This window comes from Saccostrea echinata, unplaced genomic scaffold, assembly GCF_033153115.1.
Source record: "Saccostrea echinata isolate AGI-Se365-2 ecotype Australia unplaced genomic scaffold, CSIRO_AGI_Sech_v1 ptg000041l, whole genome shotgun sequence".
Lineage (NCBI taxonomy): Eukaryota > Metazoa > Mollusca > Bivalvia > Ostreida > Ostreidae > Saccostrea > Saccostrea echinata.
The window spans coordinates 938841-958364 of NW_026889790.1; the positions used below are offsets into that span (position 1 = coordinate 938841).

At 33.3% G+C, this 19524-nt stretch overlaps 1 protein-coding gene across 3 annotated transcripts in view; it reads right to left on the minus strand.

Moving 5' to 3' along the window:
- The window catches only part of LOC133200693 (follistatin-related protein 5-like), a 42146-nt gene that overhangs the window by 20910 nt on the left and 1712 nt on the right, over positions 1–19524 (minus strand). For 2 of the 3 annotated variants that reach the window (XM_061336458.1, XM_061336460.1), the window contains exons 2-5: positions 16205–16235; positions 15607–15692; positions 2840–3737; positions 1823–2089 (exon numbers count right to left, since the gene is read on the minus strand). In XM_061336458.1, coding sequence (XP_061192442.1) covers positions 1823–2089; positions 2840–3737; positions 15607–15678 — 1237 coding nt within the window. In that variant the 5' untranslated portion in view covers positions 15679–15692; positions 16205–16235. Of the gene's footprint in view, positions 1–1822; positions 2090–2839; positions 3738–15606; positions 15693–16204; positions 16548–19524 lie in introns of those variants that run through there. The other variant, XM_061336459.1, reaches the window with a different exon arrangement.

Below are 19524 nucleotides of genomic sequence, written 5' to 3' on the forward strand. Positions count from 1 at the left end.
ATCATCCATTGTGGCCCAGCCTAACCCCTGGGGTCATGATTTGAACAAACTTGAATCAACACTACCTGAGGATGCTTCATATAAATATGACCATTCACGGCTTTACTGTTCTTGAGAAGAAGATTTTTAAATATTTTTTTCCCATGTAAAACTGATCTTCCATTTTGGCCCCACCCTACCTTGAGGGGTCAAGATTTGAACAAACTTGAATCTGCACTACCTGAGGATGTGTCCACATAACTTTCATCTTTCCTAGCCCAGTGGTTCTTGAGAAGAAGACTTTTAAAGATTTTTCCTTTGTATTCCTATGTAAAACTTTGATCGTCCATTGTGGCCCCACTCTACCCCGGGGTCATGATTTGAACAAATTTGAATCTACACTACCTGAGGATGTGTCCACATAACTTTCATCTTTCCTGGCCCAGTGGTTCTTGAGAAGAAGATTTTTGAAGATTTTTCCTTTGTATTCCCATGTAAAACTTTGATCGTCCATTGTGGCCCAACCCTACCTCCAGTGAGAAAGGACAGTAAGCAGTGGAAACTCCAATACAGTGTACAGCAACAGTATGATATCTTGGGATCTGCGCCCCATTTCATAGCAGCAGTTGTGTGTGGCATGTACTCATAGAATTGCCAACAATTGCATTAATAAACTATCTTTCATTTTCATCTACTCTGTCAAGCAATTTAGTCATAATTACTCTAAACGAACCTGATTTTTGACATTTTGGGGGGCAGTTTTTTCAGTGCAACGTTACATGTAGCTTTATTTAAAATGCTGAAGTGAAATATTCCTCACAGTGAAAAACTTTGAGATTCCGTTGTCCGTACAACAATACAAGTCAAAGAATTGCCAAAGGTTTTAAGTAAACTAAGGAAAGCTCAAGAACTGAACTATATGATCCAGTTAATTACAATATCGATGGCATGGCTGCCTCTAAGCATCCTTAATATTCAAGCAAGTTTGGTCAAATTAGGCCTAACGGTTATAAAAGAATACGACCACTCCTACATCTTTAATCTGATCAGTATGAATTGTTTTAGTTCATTATCTGAAGCAATCATACAACTCATGTTCTCATCCAAGCATGGATAATCCAAACAAGTCTGGTTCACCTACAAAACTGAACCTGGTCACTCATCCACAAATGTAGGTTATAATTAGGAACATGACTCATTACATGACTCATTACTGACATAACACAACTCTGGGTGCATCAGTAGATATCAGGTTACAATGACCAAGTTTGGGTCTGGGCTCATAAGCTCTCTAACCAGTAAGGATGAGCTGACTGATATCTTTAATCTGTTGTAATATAATATAGAATACTACTTCTTACACCTGATTCTTTATAGTAATTCCATAGTTGATTAACTTTGTCTAAGCAGCTTCGATGTATCAAATATTATTTTAAACCGCTTAATTTAAAAAAAATTATACCCATTATACCCATTAGTAAGATAAATGATATAATCAATATATTTAAATTGAACATGTTCACAACTGACAAGCAATTACCATTTCATTACTAGAGTACATCAAAATTGAGAACCCCATACCACAGTCATAAAAACTTCACAAAATTAACCAATATCTTTTGCATGTCTTGAGGGAAAAGTCTTGGCACAGTTCTTGGATAACCTATTATTATCATGTCAAAAACTGAATGAAACACATAGGAATGAGATATTATGGAAATGCTTTAAAAAAATTACCATAAACCAACCTACTCAACCATAAAAAAAGTAAGACAGTTACATCATCTTCATGAGAACATAACTTTGAGACGTACAGGCATATTTGATGTTGGAGCATACACACCTCTGACTATTGAGTTATTCCTGGCAGACTGCTGGGCTATTTGTGGAGGTTTCGGATGGTTGGAACAAGCTTCCCCGGAATCAATCTTGATGTGTTTCTGCTCCAGACAGGCATGCCTGTGGAGTTCGCAGTGACTGGGATACACCACCCCATTGGATCCACACACAGCATGAGCATGCTTAGAGCAGAGGGTAGTGTCACCACACACACAGGACCTCTTGTGACAGACTCTACCTGAGGGACAGTCACCATCTGATGAACAGGGCACTATGGAATACATAATTAATATCACTTAATCAAAAAAGAGTAAACCAGAAAAATATGTCCATATAAGGAAATAAAAGCCCAGCCAATGTACAGTTGTATATTAATATGAACATGATGAAAAGAAATCCAGTAGTACTTTTTATTTTTGGTATGAAAAAGGGGAAAAAAAGTTCATTTGTTGTTTTTATACGCAGAAACTATACCTTTTGTAGTTTGGTATCTATGTACATGTACTATTTAGTGTTAATTTATCCTATCCACACAGCTAAATAATACCTTACTTTTTCAGGTTCATTTTCTTTATATGCAGTAAATCTATGCATGACCTCTTGCATAAAAATCACTTCATTTTGTCTTCAAAGATAAGTTTTGTTTTTTTTTCAAAGCGAATAATAGTTTTAATAAACTGGTACAATCTCACTTTTGATATTACAAATAAAGCACAAGGTCAAATATAGGGTCAAGGTCACAAAATTTTGACAATTATACTTCTCTTAGCAATATATACTGGTATCAGTGTGTGAATTTTGATGATAATATTTTGAACAGTTTCCTTGAAAATGAGGTAATTTAAGTCCATGGTGCTGATGAACAGACAAAGGGATGAAAAATAGACATCACAAATACTGCTATCTACCCAAGCCTTACCCACGAAGAGGCATAAAGACACTGGATTTTTCATTATTTTCTAATTAAAATTTGTATATAAAGGAATACTGGAAAGGGAAACTTCAAACTAAGCCTACTTACCATGAGGTCTGGACAAGATGTACTTAGTTTTCCTTTGTTGTGTTTTCCTCTCTGACACAGGAGTCACACGAGTAGGTCTGGTCGTAGGAGGATTTGGTCTGGTAGAGGGCGCTGCTGTGGTAGAAGAGACTTTGACCTTTGACCCTCCGACTTTCTGACCTGACACAACACCAGAGACTTTATCTTTCTGTTTGAGTAATTTTTTTGCCTTTGTTTTTTCTGTTTGTTTGTTTTGTTCCTTTTTAGTTGCTGTCTCTGGCTGTTCTTCAGTACTCCTTTCATTCTGAATCTTCTCAATAACTTTTCTCATTGAGTCATTACTCACTTCTTTCTCAGTTCTTCCACTGCCTTTTAACAATGTTTTGGGTCTCCGTGTTGTTTTCGGTAGATTTTGGAGACTTTTGGCTGTTGTTATTGATGGTTTAGCCTTAGTCTGTGATGTCTGGGTTTCTTTGACTGTGTTTTCTGTTGTTACTTTGACTTTTCCGATGTCATCGTCTAATACAACATCAGTTTCTGTATAAGGTAGCCTACTACCATAAACCTCCCTGATAAATTCTTTCATCTGATCACTCCATTTAGAAGGATTTCCTTCATCTCTAATTGTCAGTTTTACACTGGTTATTTTACCTTTGTGTTTCTTCTGATGTTCAATTTCTACATCCTCTTTCTGTGTTTGGTGATTAGGATCCAATGTTGTAGATTTTGCATCACTCCTTTCTGTTGATTTTTGACTCTCTCCTTTCTCCGAGTGCACATGTTCATGTAAATTCAAACCAACAGATTTGTCCCCCTTTGTTTCTGAAGTTTTTGTTTCTTTTTCGGGGACATAGATTTTGTTGACAGGAGGTTTCCAGTAACCAATGTAGCCAGGGTCATTGTACAGGGTGCCATGTTTCTGTAAATACATAATGCATGTTAAATTGTGATAATAGTTATCGGTATTGAACTAAAAAAAAATTTCCCATGTAATATACTCGGTGCTGACAAAATATGCATGTGCTTGTTAATAGCCAGTCATTATACTTTCATGAATTTCTACATTTTAATTATAAACTTTCTGGAAAAGTCTGGAAGGAATTAATGCTGAACAAGTGGATATTTCCACCTTTTATGCTGGTAAGTGTTACAATTTGAGGGTACAAATATATCGATGATCTGTAATTTTGACTAGGAGTCTGGAGCCATATTTCAGTTCATCTTTGCATGAAAAACATTTTTTGTGGCATGTCTCCTCTAGCAAGTCTGGAAGGAATTAATGCTGAACAAGTGGATATTTCCACCTTTTATGCTGGTAAGTGTTACAATTTGAGGGTACAAATATATCGATGATCTGTAATTTTGACTAGGAGTCTGGAGCCATATTTCAGTTCATCTTTGCATGAAAAACATTTTTTGTGGCATGTCTCCTCTAGCCTGTCATTTTAGAGATAAATTGAAGGCATTTGTTTCAAATTTCTTCTATTGCATGGCCTCCTTAAAATCTTTTTACCAGCACTGTATGCTGTGAAAATGCAATTATAACATGAATTTTCTTATTAATTTCACAGGGACTAGCAGATACAAAAAGATGCCTCATACTTTATTTTTTTTATAGTATCCATTACTTAACTCCATGCAGCACCACAGCTATATGTGAGGCTAGCCATTATGGGATAAATGCACTCTCGAGATCAGCATTTCATGGTGAGTCACTGAGTTCCATTTGTATCACCATAGAATCCAACTCAATAAAACCATTTTTATGAACTATTATGTATCTGTTTTAGGATTTAAACAGTATAACAAAAGGATCAGATGAATGGTCATCCACATAAAATGTATCAATGAAAAAAAAGCTATTCTACTAAACAAATGTACTTGCATGAACAAAATGACAGAATCTGTACAACTACTGGAGGGGAATGAAGACACAAAATTAATGAAAAAATCCTCAAACTAAGGTCCCTGCATCAAAATCTGCATAGACAGTATACTGGGGAGATGAACTTATTTGGGATGATTGTAAAATCAATCAGCAGACATCATCATGTAGTCCCAATATCCCTGATATTTGTTGGAGGTATTGATCCCACTTTAATCTTTCCAATAACACTACTCGGGAGAGGTAGATTTCAATGAATTGTTACCGATATTCTACAGAACAGTAATGTATTGGTCAAATGATACAGATGTTGAAATGTCACAAGCCATTCTATCTATGGCTTGTTGTTTCGTAATTAATTACAACCCATTCTATGTAGCAGAAAATCATGCATTCTTTATATAACAGGCTAAATTGGAGATATAACAGTTCTGCACATGTATCTGAGAATATTTACATATTTCCACTTTTTATGTTTGATAGCTTTTAAAATCCTAATATTCAGATGAATCGTTTTGAAATTCAACGGTAGACAAAAGATTGCAATAAAAATTACCTGGTATATTTAGGTACATTATAATAATCTCCATATATTTCTTCATCAATTCATTTCATTTTAATACAACTGATTTCCTTAATGTTTTTCATGAGAAATAATTACCAATTCAGTTAAATTACAATGCATATACTTGACTTCAATTGTTTTCCCTTTTTTTTTCCTTTTTTGCTGTAGCAAAAACAAGACAGGCAGGATGAGTTCATTAACGTGAGTCATTTGTAGTGAGGCAACAAGAATGTGTCAGCAAATCACAGGGGCTGAAAATCAATGACTGATTCCTAAAACAAAACTAAGTGTTAAGAGACCATATGCTTTTGAAATAAACTCAATAATACTTAAAAGATTTCTACATGTGTATATATATGAATACAAAACTGTTAAGAAAAGACAAATTTCTTGAATTATCAATATGTACATGATGTAACAACATGAAATGCAGTTATTGGGACTATTTGGTATGAAATAAAGGAGGAGTCACTTACAGAATCTATATAAGTTATGTTTCCAAATGAGGATTATACCCTATTGTAATTGCATGTGTAATGGTTGGGATGCAAGTCCTTTCTTTTGTTTATATCATACTGAACCTATACCACCATGATCACTGCTTGGGCTATTCTTTTATAAAGTTCTGACTATAGTACACAAGATACAGACTGTATATCAGCTTCATATTCAAATCTCTCCATGAATAATGGTACATTCTTCAACTTAATTAATATAAAAGTGATAATTAACTTCAATACATTCAAATTCATAGCTGAAAATGTAAATTACTATACCAATGCCAAATATCTCAATATTGTTAGTAATATTACTGTCTGATATTAAATATTTGCAAGACTTAATGAAGTTTTCTCATCCTTTGTGCAAATTATAAACTATAAACTGCTGCCATAAACTGTCTAACAGAAATTATTTGTCTTGGACTAACAGTATCTTCTCAGAGAAAGGTAAAAATTCTACACATTTGCATTTCTTCTTTACAAAGAAAAAGAAGAAATTTCCTCATGCACAAAAAAGCTTTGGCAATTTGCAAATTTCTGAATCTATAGCATCAAGAATACAAACAGATCTGTCACTTGTCTATGACTAGATATAAAATCAATTCTTTCTACTGGAAATCCACTGGGAAAATCATGTCTGTATTCAATTAAGGAAGTTGAGAATTGTAAGATTGTCAGCAGTAATTGTCAAGTAAAGAAATGGAGGAAACATGAAGCTGGGGGGGAATATTTACATGTAAACTGGTCATGCATTGTCTATAAGGCACAGATATAAGCTTGAGGAATATTTTCATGTAAACTGGTCATGCATTGTCTATAAGCCACAGATATAAGCAAGAGGAATATTTACATGTAATTGGACATGCATTGTCTATAGATCTCAGATAAAAGCAAGAGAGGAATATTTACATGTAAACTGGTCATACATTGTCTATAAGCCACAGATATAAGAGGAATATTTACATAAAAATGTATTGATATAAGAAAGATGAATATATTTACATGTAAACTGGTCATGCATTGTCTATAAGCCACAGATGTAAGAAAGAAGAATATTTACATGTAAATTTGACATGCATTGTCTATAAGGCACAGATATAAGCTTGACCCTTTACCTGTAAACTGGTCATGCATTGTCTATATGTCACAGATATAAGCTTGAGGAATATTTACATGTAAACTAGTCATGCATTGTCTATAAGCTACAGATATAAGAAAGAGGAATATCTACCATGTCTGAATATAAATGTATTGATATAAGAAAGAGGAATATTTACATGTAAACTGGATATGCATTAATACAAGCAAGAGGAATATTTTATTACATGTTAACCGGTCATGCATTGCTACAAGCAAGAGGAATACATGTAAACTGGTCATGTATTGATTAAAGCAAGAGCAAAATTTACATGTAAACTGGTCATGCATTAAATATTGATACAAGCAAGAGGAATATTAACATGAAAACTGGTCATGCATTGATACAAGCATCAGGAATATATTTACATGTAAACTGGTCATGCATTTTGTATAGGCCATATATAATATATAAGCTATAGGAATATATTTACATGTAAACTGGTCATGCATTGTGTACAGGCAATTTATATAAGCAAGAGAACTATTTATATGTAAATTAGTCATGTATTGTGTATAGGCCATATATATATATATATTTACATGTAAATTGGTCATGCATTGTGTAAAGGCCACAGATACATGTATAAGAAAGAGGAATATTTACATGCTATCTGGTTATGCATTATCTATAGGCCACATGCTACCTTAATAGAAATAAACGAGAGGTAAACAGCCAAACACACAAACTAAATCACATATTATGTAAAGTTAATTCAAAAGAAGTTTTTAAATTAAGAAGAGAGTTAAGAGGGAAAAAAATCGATACAAACACTACCATCAGAGATTTAGTTACTGTGATCATGATGATGGCACTTAGACTTAAATATTATATTATATTAAAAACTGCTTTTTAATGGGCTTTCAGCAGGCTAATACAAGTCTCATAGAAATGTAAATCATAAACCAACTGCTATTTTTTCTTCAAGCAGGGAGTATTATGAAAAAGTAAACTTTTTCAATCATCCAAAAAATGTTGGTACTAAGATGCTAGTCCAAATCATGCCCAGCAGTTTGCATCCCTAGATGCATCTGAACCATGCAAGTTTGGTCCAGGGTAGGCCTAATATATTTACTTGGGACCTGCTCATATAACTCTGGAATCTAATGCCCATAAGGGAGATATGCAGATAAATTCATCTCGATATCATTGAGATGAGGTTAAATAAAAAAACATCCTTCATGGAATCTAAATACTTCTATAAATGCTACAATTTATCATCATTCAGTGGATTTCATAAGTGATTAAAACAAAGCCTGCATAAAGAACAACACATTAACCATCTGCTTTTTAACTATTATATATGTGCTCATTAGTTGAAATGATTTATGTTTGATGTCTTGTTTCTCTTTGAATGATAAATGAAGTTTCACAATTTGATGTGAAGAACATAGTATTACTGACCATTGATTAATTGTTATTTTTCAGCTGAGAATATTTACTCATTAATCAAGAGGAAATCTTGGCTGATCTGAGCTGACGATCACATGAATTATACAATTTAGACATGGAAAGCTAAGGATTGGAAAATATGCTGCGTCTCCCACTTCATATGGTCAATAAGTACAGGGCTAGGGTTAGGGCTTTTTTTTTCTTTTTTACATTTATTAAAAAGCTATGGGATTTGAAACTCTATTTAAATACCCCTATATCAGTTTAAATATTATGAAATAAAGTAAAAAAAAAAATATGGGCTTCCCAGACATTTAATATATTATCATATCTAATTATTGATGACTGATTTAAAGAACAAATCATTAGAAGATCATTCAACAATTTATAATCATTTTCTTCCAAGATGGGCCACCTTCACCATAGCTCAGTCTCTAGAGTGCTCGCTCCATGATTGGAAGGTCGCAGGTTCAAACCCCAGCTGCGACTAACATACCGGTAAGTCGATAAAAAAATAGGTAGTAACTATTCCTTCACCAAGCATTCTGCACTTTGAAGTGAAAGTTGCAGGTCGTTCGGATGAGGCCTTAAAAACCAAGGCCCTGTGTCACCGCAGGCGTTGGCAGGATAAAGATCCCTCCCTGCTCAATGGCCTCGAGTGCCAAGTAAAGGTCTAAATTTGAAGCCCTTCACCGGTATATGGTGACATCTATATACGAGTGAAAAATTCTCAAATGGGACATAAAACAACATGCAATCAATCTATCCAAGATGGGAATCTTTATTACCTTTGTCCATGCTTTTCAATTTTACAAAAGGATTGTTCAATAAAGCCGTAAACAGGCATAAGTCATACCTACATGTTTCATCAATAAGATTTGTATGGGAGGATGAAATTTCTCTGAACAAAAAATATTTGAAGCATGCATGAAATTATTGATCCATTCATAATTTTAGGCATGCCATTAAGAACAGAGAAAAATTCATAGTCATTTCCCTGTGGTCTTAAAATGTTAAGCAGTCATTCCAATGGATTTGATATTTATAACTGAATAATTCTTGCACACTATCTTCAGCTAATTCCTCTATCACTGAAGTCCTGGGAATCAGCTTATTGATTGGTCCTCAGAAAAAGTAAAAAAAGAACAGATGCAGTTTGCATGCCATTCATTTTAATGAAACTAAATTAAAATTGAGAATTTGTGAGGTTTTCAAAAAGTGGAAACTGGAAATCTGCTAGAGTACTTCCTATTTTTAGACGTTTCTTTTTAGGACTATGAAACTCGGGTTGGATTTTTTAGACTTGTTTTGTAAGCTTTTTTAAAATAAAATGCATAAAGACAAACAAAAACCAGTAAATACAAACACCCTGGTATTAGAAGAATGTGGTTGCAAGTAATATAAAGATCATATTCAAAGTCAAAGAAAAACTGGCAAAGAAATATTGAAATTGTGTCTGGACTCTTGGAGCCCTTGTTTGGAATGAGTTCTTGAGTCCATTGTTACTGCCTTGCTGATGACTTAAGAGATGTGTCTTCACCTTGACACAAGGTTATATTTCAAAGATATCACTGTACTGAGCAATGAGATATTGAAATCGAGTCCAGGCTGTAAACCCTTCATTTTTATTGAATTAGAATTTAATTTTGAAGCCCTTAAGTATGTCATGACCTTAACTCATAGGTCATATCCCAGAGTCAAAGTTACTGAACAATGAGATACTCAGGTTTTGCTAAGAAAACAGCTTTGAACAGATGATTAAAATATATTCAACCCTTACACATTTTAACCATTATACAGTTGACATCTTGAACACTGATTTCTCAAATACCATGAAACTTTTTCTTTATTTATTTTAAGCTCCATCTCAAATCCTTGGATATCTTGAATCTTCTTTATTTCTTGGCCCCATCAAGTTCAAGATAACATGGTTTGACTGTATAATTATGTTAGTAGTTATGATTTTATATTTCTTCAAGGACATGCAGTCAAGGTCATGTTCATTAGTAAGGTGACAACTTTAAATAATCATGCACAATATTATCAATTTCTTCTGCTTTTATGTGTTGTTTATAGATTTTTCGAGTTCATATCAACAGTACCCTGTAAAAATTTATATGTCCTAGCAACAGTACTCTGTAAAGATAAAGACAATCTATACATAATGCTTATAATTCTGCTCATTAACTGATAAACGAAAATTACTACAAGCATCCAATGAATTACAGAATACAAATCGAAAAAAGCATCCAAAAAACTGAAGAAATCAATTGAGTTCCATTGTGATCTCGGAGATTCAAACCTGTTGTGGATAGTAATTTGATTTTGAAAGCTGTCCTTGGTTCATCAGAGAAAACCCAATAATGGAGACATTAGGGAAACAGTAACCCTGGTATGCAGTCATAATCCAAAGAAGTTCCTGCTTTTTTGTACTTTCAGAAAGCACAAGATTAACATCTCGATTACAATATCCACAGAATTTTAGTAATAGTTCCTTGTTTTATAATCTTTAAGTTGCATTAGCTGATTTGATATACAGCTTGCTGATGAGCTTCTGGCCAATACAGTTCTAAACAAGAGGCCCACGGCCTTGATGGTCACCTGAGTAACACAAGTTCCTCAAGCTATGACAACTTTAGCCCTATCTGGAACTGGAATTCTGTCCTCATGTGAAAAAAAAAAATTAACAGTAGGGTGAGGTCACTCAATAATCATTATCAAATTTACAAGCTTCTCCTAGAAGTTCAGGAGTAAAGATAAGATACACTTTATGATCAATTTCAATATACAGTGTATTACCAATTAAGCCTCATCCTGGCACCTATCTCTGGACCAGGGGGACAAATTTTATAATTTTTGCAGAGGGCTATCTGCTCATTATAATCTTACAAACAGTTTGTCTTCCAGATACCAATGAGTAATTAAGATTTTCAAAGATTTAATATACTTTCAATATATGACCAACTTAGCACCACCCTGGAGTCTGAACCCAGGGATCATGAATTTCAAAATTTTGGTAAAGGGCTTCATGCTTATTATAATCATCCCAACAGATTGCCTGCTGATGTCCAAGAGTAAAGGAAAAAAAAATCAAAGATGTAAAATGTATTTTCAATAGATGACCAAGGCCATCCTTAAAAAATTATTATTATTTTTTTTTTTTGCAGTAACACGACCCATCATTTTAGATGTGATTAGGTAGGTAGGTATTTTTTTTTTGGGGGGGGGGGGGGAATGTGAAGAATGATATTTAGTACAGGCGTTGTAAAACAACAGCATCCGATCATCCAGATTTCTTAAAACTTATAAGAATCTCATGCTCTTACTGAATCATTGATTTGAGTAATTGCTTGCATATTGCAAGTAATCAAGAGAATTTTCATTGACGGTTATAAACTAAATCACAAGTTATCTTTATGGTTTAAGTACATAGTATGACCTATCTTTTACAAGTGTGGTCTACCTTAACCTCATGTCTCGTTTGTTTTTAATTTTGATCTAAAGATCAGATCACAAACTTTTTTAAAAATCAAATTTTACTGCAACCATAGGAGTATTTATATTCTTTAATTCATCCTTTTGTATGTAATATTTCATGTTTTTTTCACTCACGTACTGCTCTCTCCCTTTTTCTCCCATGCAATATTTGACATACTTTTAAAAAACATTTTAATGAGAGTTGATATTAGATTTGTAATTAAATTTTTTTAAAGTAAATGTGCAGCATATCAAAGATTTTTTTTTTTAAATGTTTTTTATTTGAAAGGGTTGAACATTTATTTTGAATACATGCATGATTGATTGTTAAAAATTCATTTAGTGAAATATTTTAAAGTAAATTAATGTGAAGCAAAGAAAGTGTCACTTTGCAACGAAAAACAAATCTCGATCTCGTTACAAGCAATTAAAAAAATGGAAAAGATATTTTTTGTGTATATTAACGACTTATCATTCTCACCCTGATGTATTTACTATAATTGTTCAGTATTGCATTTACGTAATACATATGCATGGTATGTATAGGTCTTGAACAAGTGTTGGTAAAATGGGTGGGCAAACACTATGCAGGGGCAAATTGAAAACTGGGGTTATTCGAGATTTTTCTCAATCACTTTATCAATCGAACTGAAAATTTCAGATTATGTTTGTTATAGGTTTATAGGTATTCCCTGTAAAAATTGCTCTGAAATGCTCAATATTTTAGATTTTCTTGGCGATTGTTGATGCATGATTTCCAAATTGGTAAAATGGGAAGGCAGTGTCAAGCCGACATTTTACGTCTCCATTCAAACCTAATGTGCACAGACATCTAAATATAATGAATCTCATGCCCTCATACCTTCTTCAACATTTTTTTCTTGGAAGGGGGAGGGGAGATAATAAGTAATAGACAGGATCAAATTGAGGGAGTATTGAATTCTATTCTAATTGTCTTTTCTCAACTCACTGAGACCATTCACAGTATCCTAGTGGTTGGGCACTCCCTTTGTGACTTGGAGGCCCTGGCCGGGTTCAATTTTTGTTCCTGATGCCATGTCAAACCTTTGGCATTTAACATAGGCAGTAACTGTTCCTTCACAAGTACACTAGACATCAAAATCAAAAAAATTTGAATGGGATGTAAAATAACATTCGATCAATATATCAATCAATCATAATCTTTGCTTAAAGGAACTTAATCATAAGATTTTCCGACAGAATTTTCTCTCCATTGTCTTTCAGATTCTGCAACATCTGTATGGAAATCAGAAGGTAAGATGAAACTTTGTCAATAAATCAATTGTTCTGAGAGCCTTCTACTGCCAGACCATACCTCAGACAACAGACAGAGCTAAATACCCAGGGGAACCTCTCCAACAAAAATACCTCAGAATGGACTGTAGACAGAGCTAAATACCCAGGAGATCCCCATCAACACAGGTATCTAGTGAAGTCCATAAGAGGAAAACAATCGGTCTTAATTGACAGCCATTACAGGGTTTCAAATAAGGAATTCTAGTTTTCAGACTACTTTAAATGTATATCAATTTGTAAGCTGAGAGAACTCTGGAGCATAAAAAAAAATTGTTTTACAAATAGAAGATGGACAACATCTACCACATTACCCCCCCCCCCCCCCCCCTCTTTCATATGTCATTGTAATATTATCTATGTAAGATCACAATCACTATGTTCAAATCAGCCATCATCTGAGCAAAACTGAATCTTCACTATATGGGAATGCTTGAATATTAACTGTGGCACTGCTGTTCTTGAGACACTCATAAATAAAACAAGTGATCTCAGATTTTCATGTAGCATGGGTAACTGGTCTGTCCATCAAACCAAGATATTGTTTCTCACTTGAGTGACAAGCAGTATGATATTGATCTTACAGCAGGTTTATTTTGTACAAGCAGAGTTTTTTTTAAATAATTTTCCAATTGACCTCAGCAGTATACATATTGGTTTTCAATTGTCTGAACATTCATTTCACCAGCCACAGGCAATTAAACAGGGATCCATTACAATACCATATAAGTGGAATTTTTAGCGAGACACAAATTTAGCAATTTATCCAAAAAAATTGGTACAGCATTTTTAGTGAGAAGTAATTTTAGCAATTTTATAATGACAAGAAAGATATCTATAGTAACCAATATGGAATAAATTATTAGTGATCTCAAAACCCTCACTAATAATGCCAAAATTGAATCCTCGCTAAAATTCTGCTTATCGGGTACTTTCTTGAAAAAAAGTTATTCCCAATAATATACAATCTCACACTTTCTACAAGAAGTACATTTCTTCTCCAAGTACAAACATTTCATCAAAAAAAAAAAAAAAATTCAATATCCCCTCACCATGAAGTTGGAGGGGATATAGTAACATGCTTGTGTGTATGTGGGTGAGTGATCGCGTAACTTTTGTTACACAAGTTATTATCTATATTGGGATCCATATGCTCTTTTGAGATGGAATGTTCCACATTGCGGTGCCATTGTTATGTAATTGTGTATCACGGATACCATCAGTAGACCACTGTTTATAGGTGTTTATTACAGAAAATGATATTGAATATCATTTTTTGTAGTGCGTAAAACACTCACAGTCACTCAGAAATGTAAAGCAAAATTACAGACTACAAAAGTTAAATATATTTTTATTCTACCGAGATTGTGATGTAAATAATTAATGTTTCTAACTTTAACAATGACTTATTCATTAACTTCTACAGTTATTGATTTCTGCTTTTTATTATGCTGTCTTCAGTTAAGAAAACCCTGCATTCTATCAGTAACCATGCAAGTTTTTAAGATGCATTTTGCTGTAACTGCAACATTCAGAATTTCATCAAATGGTATTATTTTACCTAAATATGTGTATTTTCATATATTTTTTTTTTATCATTCAAGACTTTTTTTCTTTTCAACATTTACGTGAATAAACACTGATATTTATTCAGGGTAAAATTTTGCAAATTTCCATGTGACAAAGTGTTTGCGTTGGAGTGTTCCTTTAAAGAACTCATTAAATGTGTTGTTTAGTATCATGTCTCATTTTTTTAATAAACTTTTAATGTGGTGATAAATTTTGTGAAACTTTTGGCATAAAAAAAAATTCACAAATATTTCCCCCATGGAAACATTTCCAAGTTTACAGTATCTGTATTCTAGTTAAAGTTACAGAGAAATTTCCATCAAATACTATAAATGCTTAGAATCAACAAAATAAAATAAGAACTTGTGTGCAAATTTCTATCAAAATGTTAGTACATATCCTTAATAATCCATCACAGTTACTGTAATCATAAATTCAATATAGCAAGAATCATTTATTTAACCATATCTATCGCGTACAAAGTTGATTAAGGACCTTTTCTGGCCCCCTTTACATGACTCTGACAACTTAATATCAATTCATAATCAATCAGCAGGGATAAAGCATACACAAATTGTCCAATTCTTAATCTCCATAATTCTATTGATTTTTTTCCGTAAACTTCAGAAAACACAGAATTTATTTGCCAGATTTCTATATCCTCCCTACATTTACCTTGAGTCATACACCTTGTGTGTAAAAATTTTACTCTATGTTGCGAAAAGCAAAAATAATCTAAAATTTCATGAAAATATAAAATAATTGAACTTGGAAAATCATTCTGCATATATCACCCTCTTGCTGTTAAAAAAAAAATAGATTTCATTTCAAATTCTTATAATAAAGTACCATAATTTGATGTAATTTGATTTTTATGATATGAAGGTTCAAAATTTGGCCCTATGTTACTCTAGCCTGCCTTTTAAAACTGCTTTGTAAACACATTACCTTTTCATGAGGTCTGGACTCAGACAGATAACACAGTACTCCACAGACTACCACACATATCCACCACTTCATTATGAAAGCCAGATCTGAAACCAACAGCAAACGGATATATCATGTTTAATGACAAATTTCCAAAATTTTGGAACGTATGTGTTTATTAGATAAAAGGGATATTTAATTATTATTGTCATATCAGGTGTCATTAATATCCAAAATATACTCTTCATTAAATTTTAATTGTAATTTTACATTTATTTAATAGTTTGCATTATAGTTAGAACTACAATTCTAGTTAGAACAATATATCTAGTATGAAGAAAAGATAAGTTCTGCAGAAATCACATTATGCATACATTGAATTATTGAATGATGATTTACAAAATATTAATTCTAAAATCCCTGAAATAATTGTGCTTATATTCAATAGATTCTGAACATCAATGAAGTAAGGAAATTCAATACATCAGTAATCAGGTATTCCTAAAGCCTGTATAAATAGCCAATACCGATTTTATCCTTCAAGCAGATTTTCTTACACGTGACAATTTAGCTTTCTAAGAATTAGACATAAAACTGTTTTCTAGATTTTCATACTTACCAACTTCTTAGAAAACACACCAGACATGTATCTAAAATGGACAGAAATTTTCCATTAAACACCAACCACTTCTGAGCCAGCATCAATAATGGTAAAGCAGAAATATTTCAGCTCTGCAATGCAATATTGATTTCTTGAACTAACAAAGCTCTCATGCGAGAATAATCAGGGGTCCTGACGTCCCATCAAAGGGCACATCCCACGAATGCTGACCCAAATCACACCTCTCAACTTGAAGAGTTCTTCCGTTGGCTGTCCTAACATACCATAATTGAGGAAAGTCTTTTCATTTCCGAACATAGATTAAAATCATTGAATTCTGCAGCTATATTTTTTCCACATCAATCATTTTTTTAACAAAGACGACATTTACTGTGATTTACGCCACTTGCCATCTTCCGTATTTTAATTGAAAAAACAAGCTGATTTTTTAATTGGACTATTTACCTGTAGGATGGAGGTTTATAACTGCATCACAATGGCTACATAAAAGCTTGGATCTAATTACTGTGACCTTGAAAACAAGTGATCATCAGAGCGTGACCAATACTTGTGTTAAGGTGGGCTGAGTTATAAACTGTATTGTATCTTATTACATCAAACTGTTACTTCTGGGTTTAATCTTATACAGAATTTCACTAATAAGGCATAAGCACTGATTCAACCCAATCTTTTTTTAAGTCAAAATGACAGAAACTGATATTTACAGCCTGTACGTGATATCATACAGCTCCCCAAGTTGTGATATCATGTATCTTAAGTAGTTGAATCCACATTTTTTAAAAGTTATGTCCCTTGGCCGCCCTTTTTGGGAAAAAACCCATAGAATCCTCACAGTAGCCTTTGTAGTTTTCTGGTTTGTAACTTCGTCATTTGACTCGAAAAAAATCTTTGCATCTTGTGTTTTGATTACCCCAGGATGGTTTCCTGAATATTTATTTATAAATCTATTTAAAATTTATGGATTCCCAAATATTGTCTTTCGAATGATTATGTATAGTTATGTGTATTTGTTTTATGTATGATGGCATATGATACCAAATAAATGATGATGATGATGATGACCCATTAATTAAACTCAGTGGATTCATCAGAGCACTCCCAAATGTTTGGTACCATAAAGAGGAGAAATATTGTTTCTTTCCCGTTGAACTTTTGGCTAACCCCTCAAAGGGACACAACTATTGCAAAGTGTGGATTGGACTATTCCTCCAGTTATGAACAAGAGACTGAGGGGCCACATCGCTCCCCTGAGCACTGTAGCTAGGAAAAGAGCAAAAATCAGTTTAGTATTGGAATGCTTAAATGCACAAGTGGTCCCGACCTACCCCTAAAAGGGACGATTTGAACAAAATTGACACTAACTAAGGATGCTTACATTTTTTTTTTTTTTTTGACTGTGACTTTTTTCCTACAAGTTTAAACTTTCATTTTGGCCCCTACCTACCCCTGAGGGTCATGATTTGATCAAACTTGAATTTACACTATCTGAGGATGCTTCCATATAAATATGACCAATCATGGCTTTGCTGTTCTTGAGAAGAAGATTTTTTTTAAGATTTTTCCTATATATTCCTATGTAAAACTTTGATCGTCCATGGTGGCCCCACCCTACCCCTGGGGGTCATGATTTGAACAAATTTGAATCTACACCACCTGAGGATGCTTCCATATAAATAAGACCAATCATAGCTTTGCTGTTCTTGAGAAGAAGATTTTTGAATATTTTCCCTATATATTCCTATGTAAAGGGTAAAGACCAATCTATAATACAATTATTATATGCATATATATCCTGAAAGCATTTTTTTTTTCCAAAAAAAGAAAAAAAAAATAATAGTTGAAACAGCATAAACTTCAAAATTTACCATTTCTGAACAAATCAATATACAGTATCTTATGACTGGTTAGGCTCAAAGAAATTCCTGTATATATGGGAATCTCTGTCAGTCTATTTTAAACTCAAATATTGAAGTAAACAAGGAGTTATCTCTTAACATGTGAAATGTCAAGTGTAGCTGTGATAGCTACACTATTTCTGTCTCAAACAAAGACGATTCTGCCTGATCAAGGTCTTGATTAAATCTTTAATCTCCACTTACAGAAACCTCTGGCCATCTTGTATATTTATAGCCATTAATATTTGAATATTGAATAAAATGGAGCTGTCCAATAAAATTGGTCAATGCCTTACTGTTGTAATTTCAATAATTAATTTATTAATAATAATAATTAATTAATTTAAGTAATTTCAATATTATTGCAGTAACCAGTAACAGCAAACATGCTTAATTTCAAATTCAGCAAAGGGTTTTTCATTCCCTGAAGTATTATAAACTAAATGGATATAACAAACTATGCATAATACAAAACAAAATTGATCGTCCCTGGCACTTCTTTATAAGCTTGTCAACTGAATATAATTTACAATGCTGCCTCCTCTGACTAACTTGTATCTCTGTGGACATTCTTGCTGGCCAAGGGTTTCCAATCCGAAATCTCAGAAACCCTTGGTGACCAGAGAAGACAGTACAAACTGTATCTCTGTGAGAAGTAGGAGTCCAAAGTGGTTGAATGATACTCTTTACAATCTTTACATTGTAGCTAAAACCTGTTGGTGAGTTAATCTTCCTTCTTGATAAGTCCATTTTGACAACTAAATCATTTTAGGCCATATCCTATGTCAAGTTGTCAACATGTGGCCTTACAGGGTGCCAGTCAATGCTTGTGCCCCATCACAAAAATGCCCCAGTCAAAGAACCCCACATAGCTAAATGAAGACACTCACTCAGATTGTGTTGGACCTAATAAAGTATTCCAAGAAAAGCATACTAGGGTTTGAATTCAGAGATATTCACAGAAAAACAGGGTGGCCAGCTGTGATGTTACAGCATAATGAGATTGATAAATGACAGAAATTTTTTTATCTACCACTACCAGTAAACCAAAAACAATTGTGCTTATACCGACGATCCCAGTGTTAAACATAGATGTCTGGGTTTGAAGAGAGCTAACGAGTTGCAGACTATATTATATATCTAACTAAATGTTTGGTGCATCACCCTGATAAAAATTAGATTTATGCTAGTTTTCTTCTGTTATATTTTTGTAGATATTTTCTGTTAAAACAACTCTTCGAATTATAAATTCACCAATTTTTTATAAACGTTCCTTGTAGAAGTCTAAACCGACTTACGCAAATTAACATCAGTGATACATTGTACTTTCGAATTTGGCATACTCATGATCGAATCATTTGATTGTCAAAAACGTTAACAATATGTTAAGACATGAAAATAACTTGAGATTTAGAGCTTTCT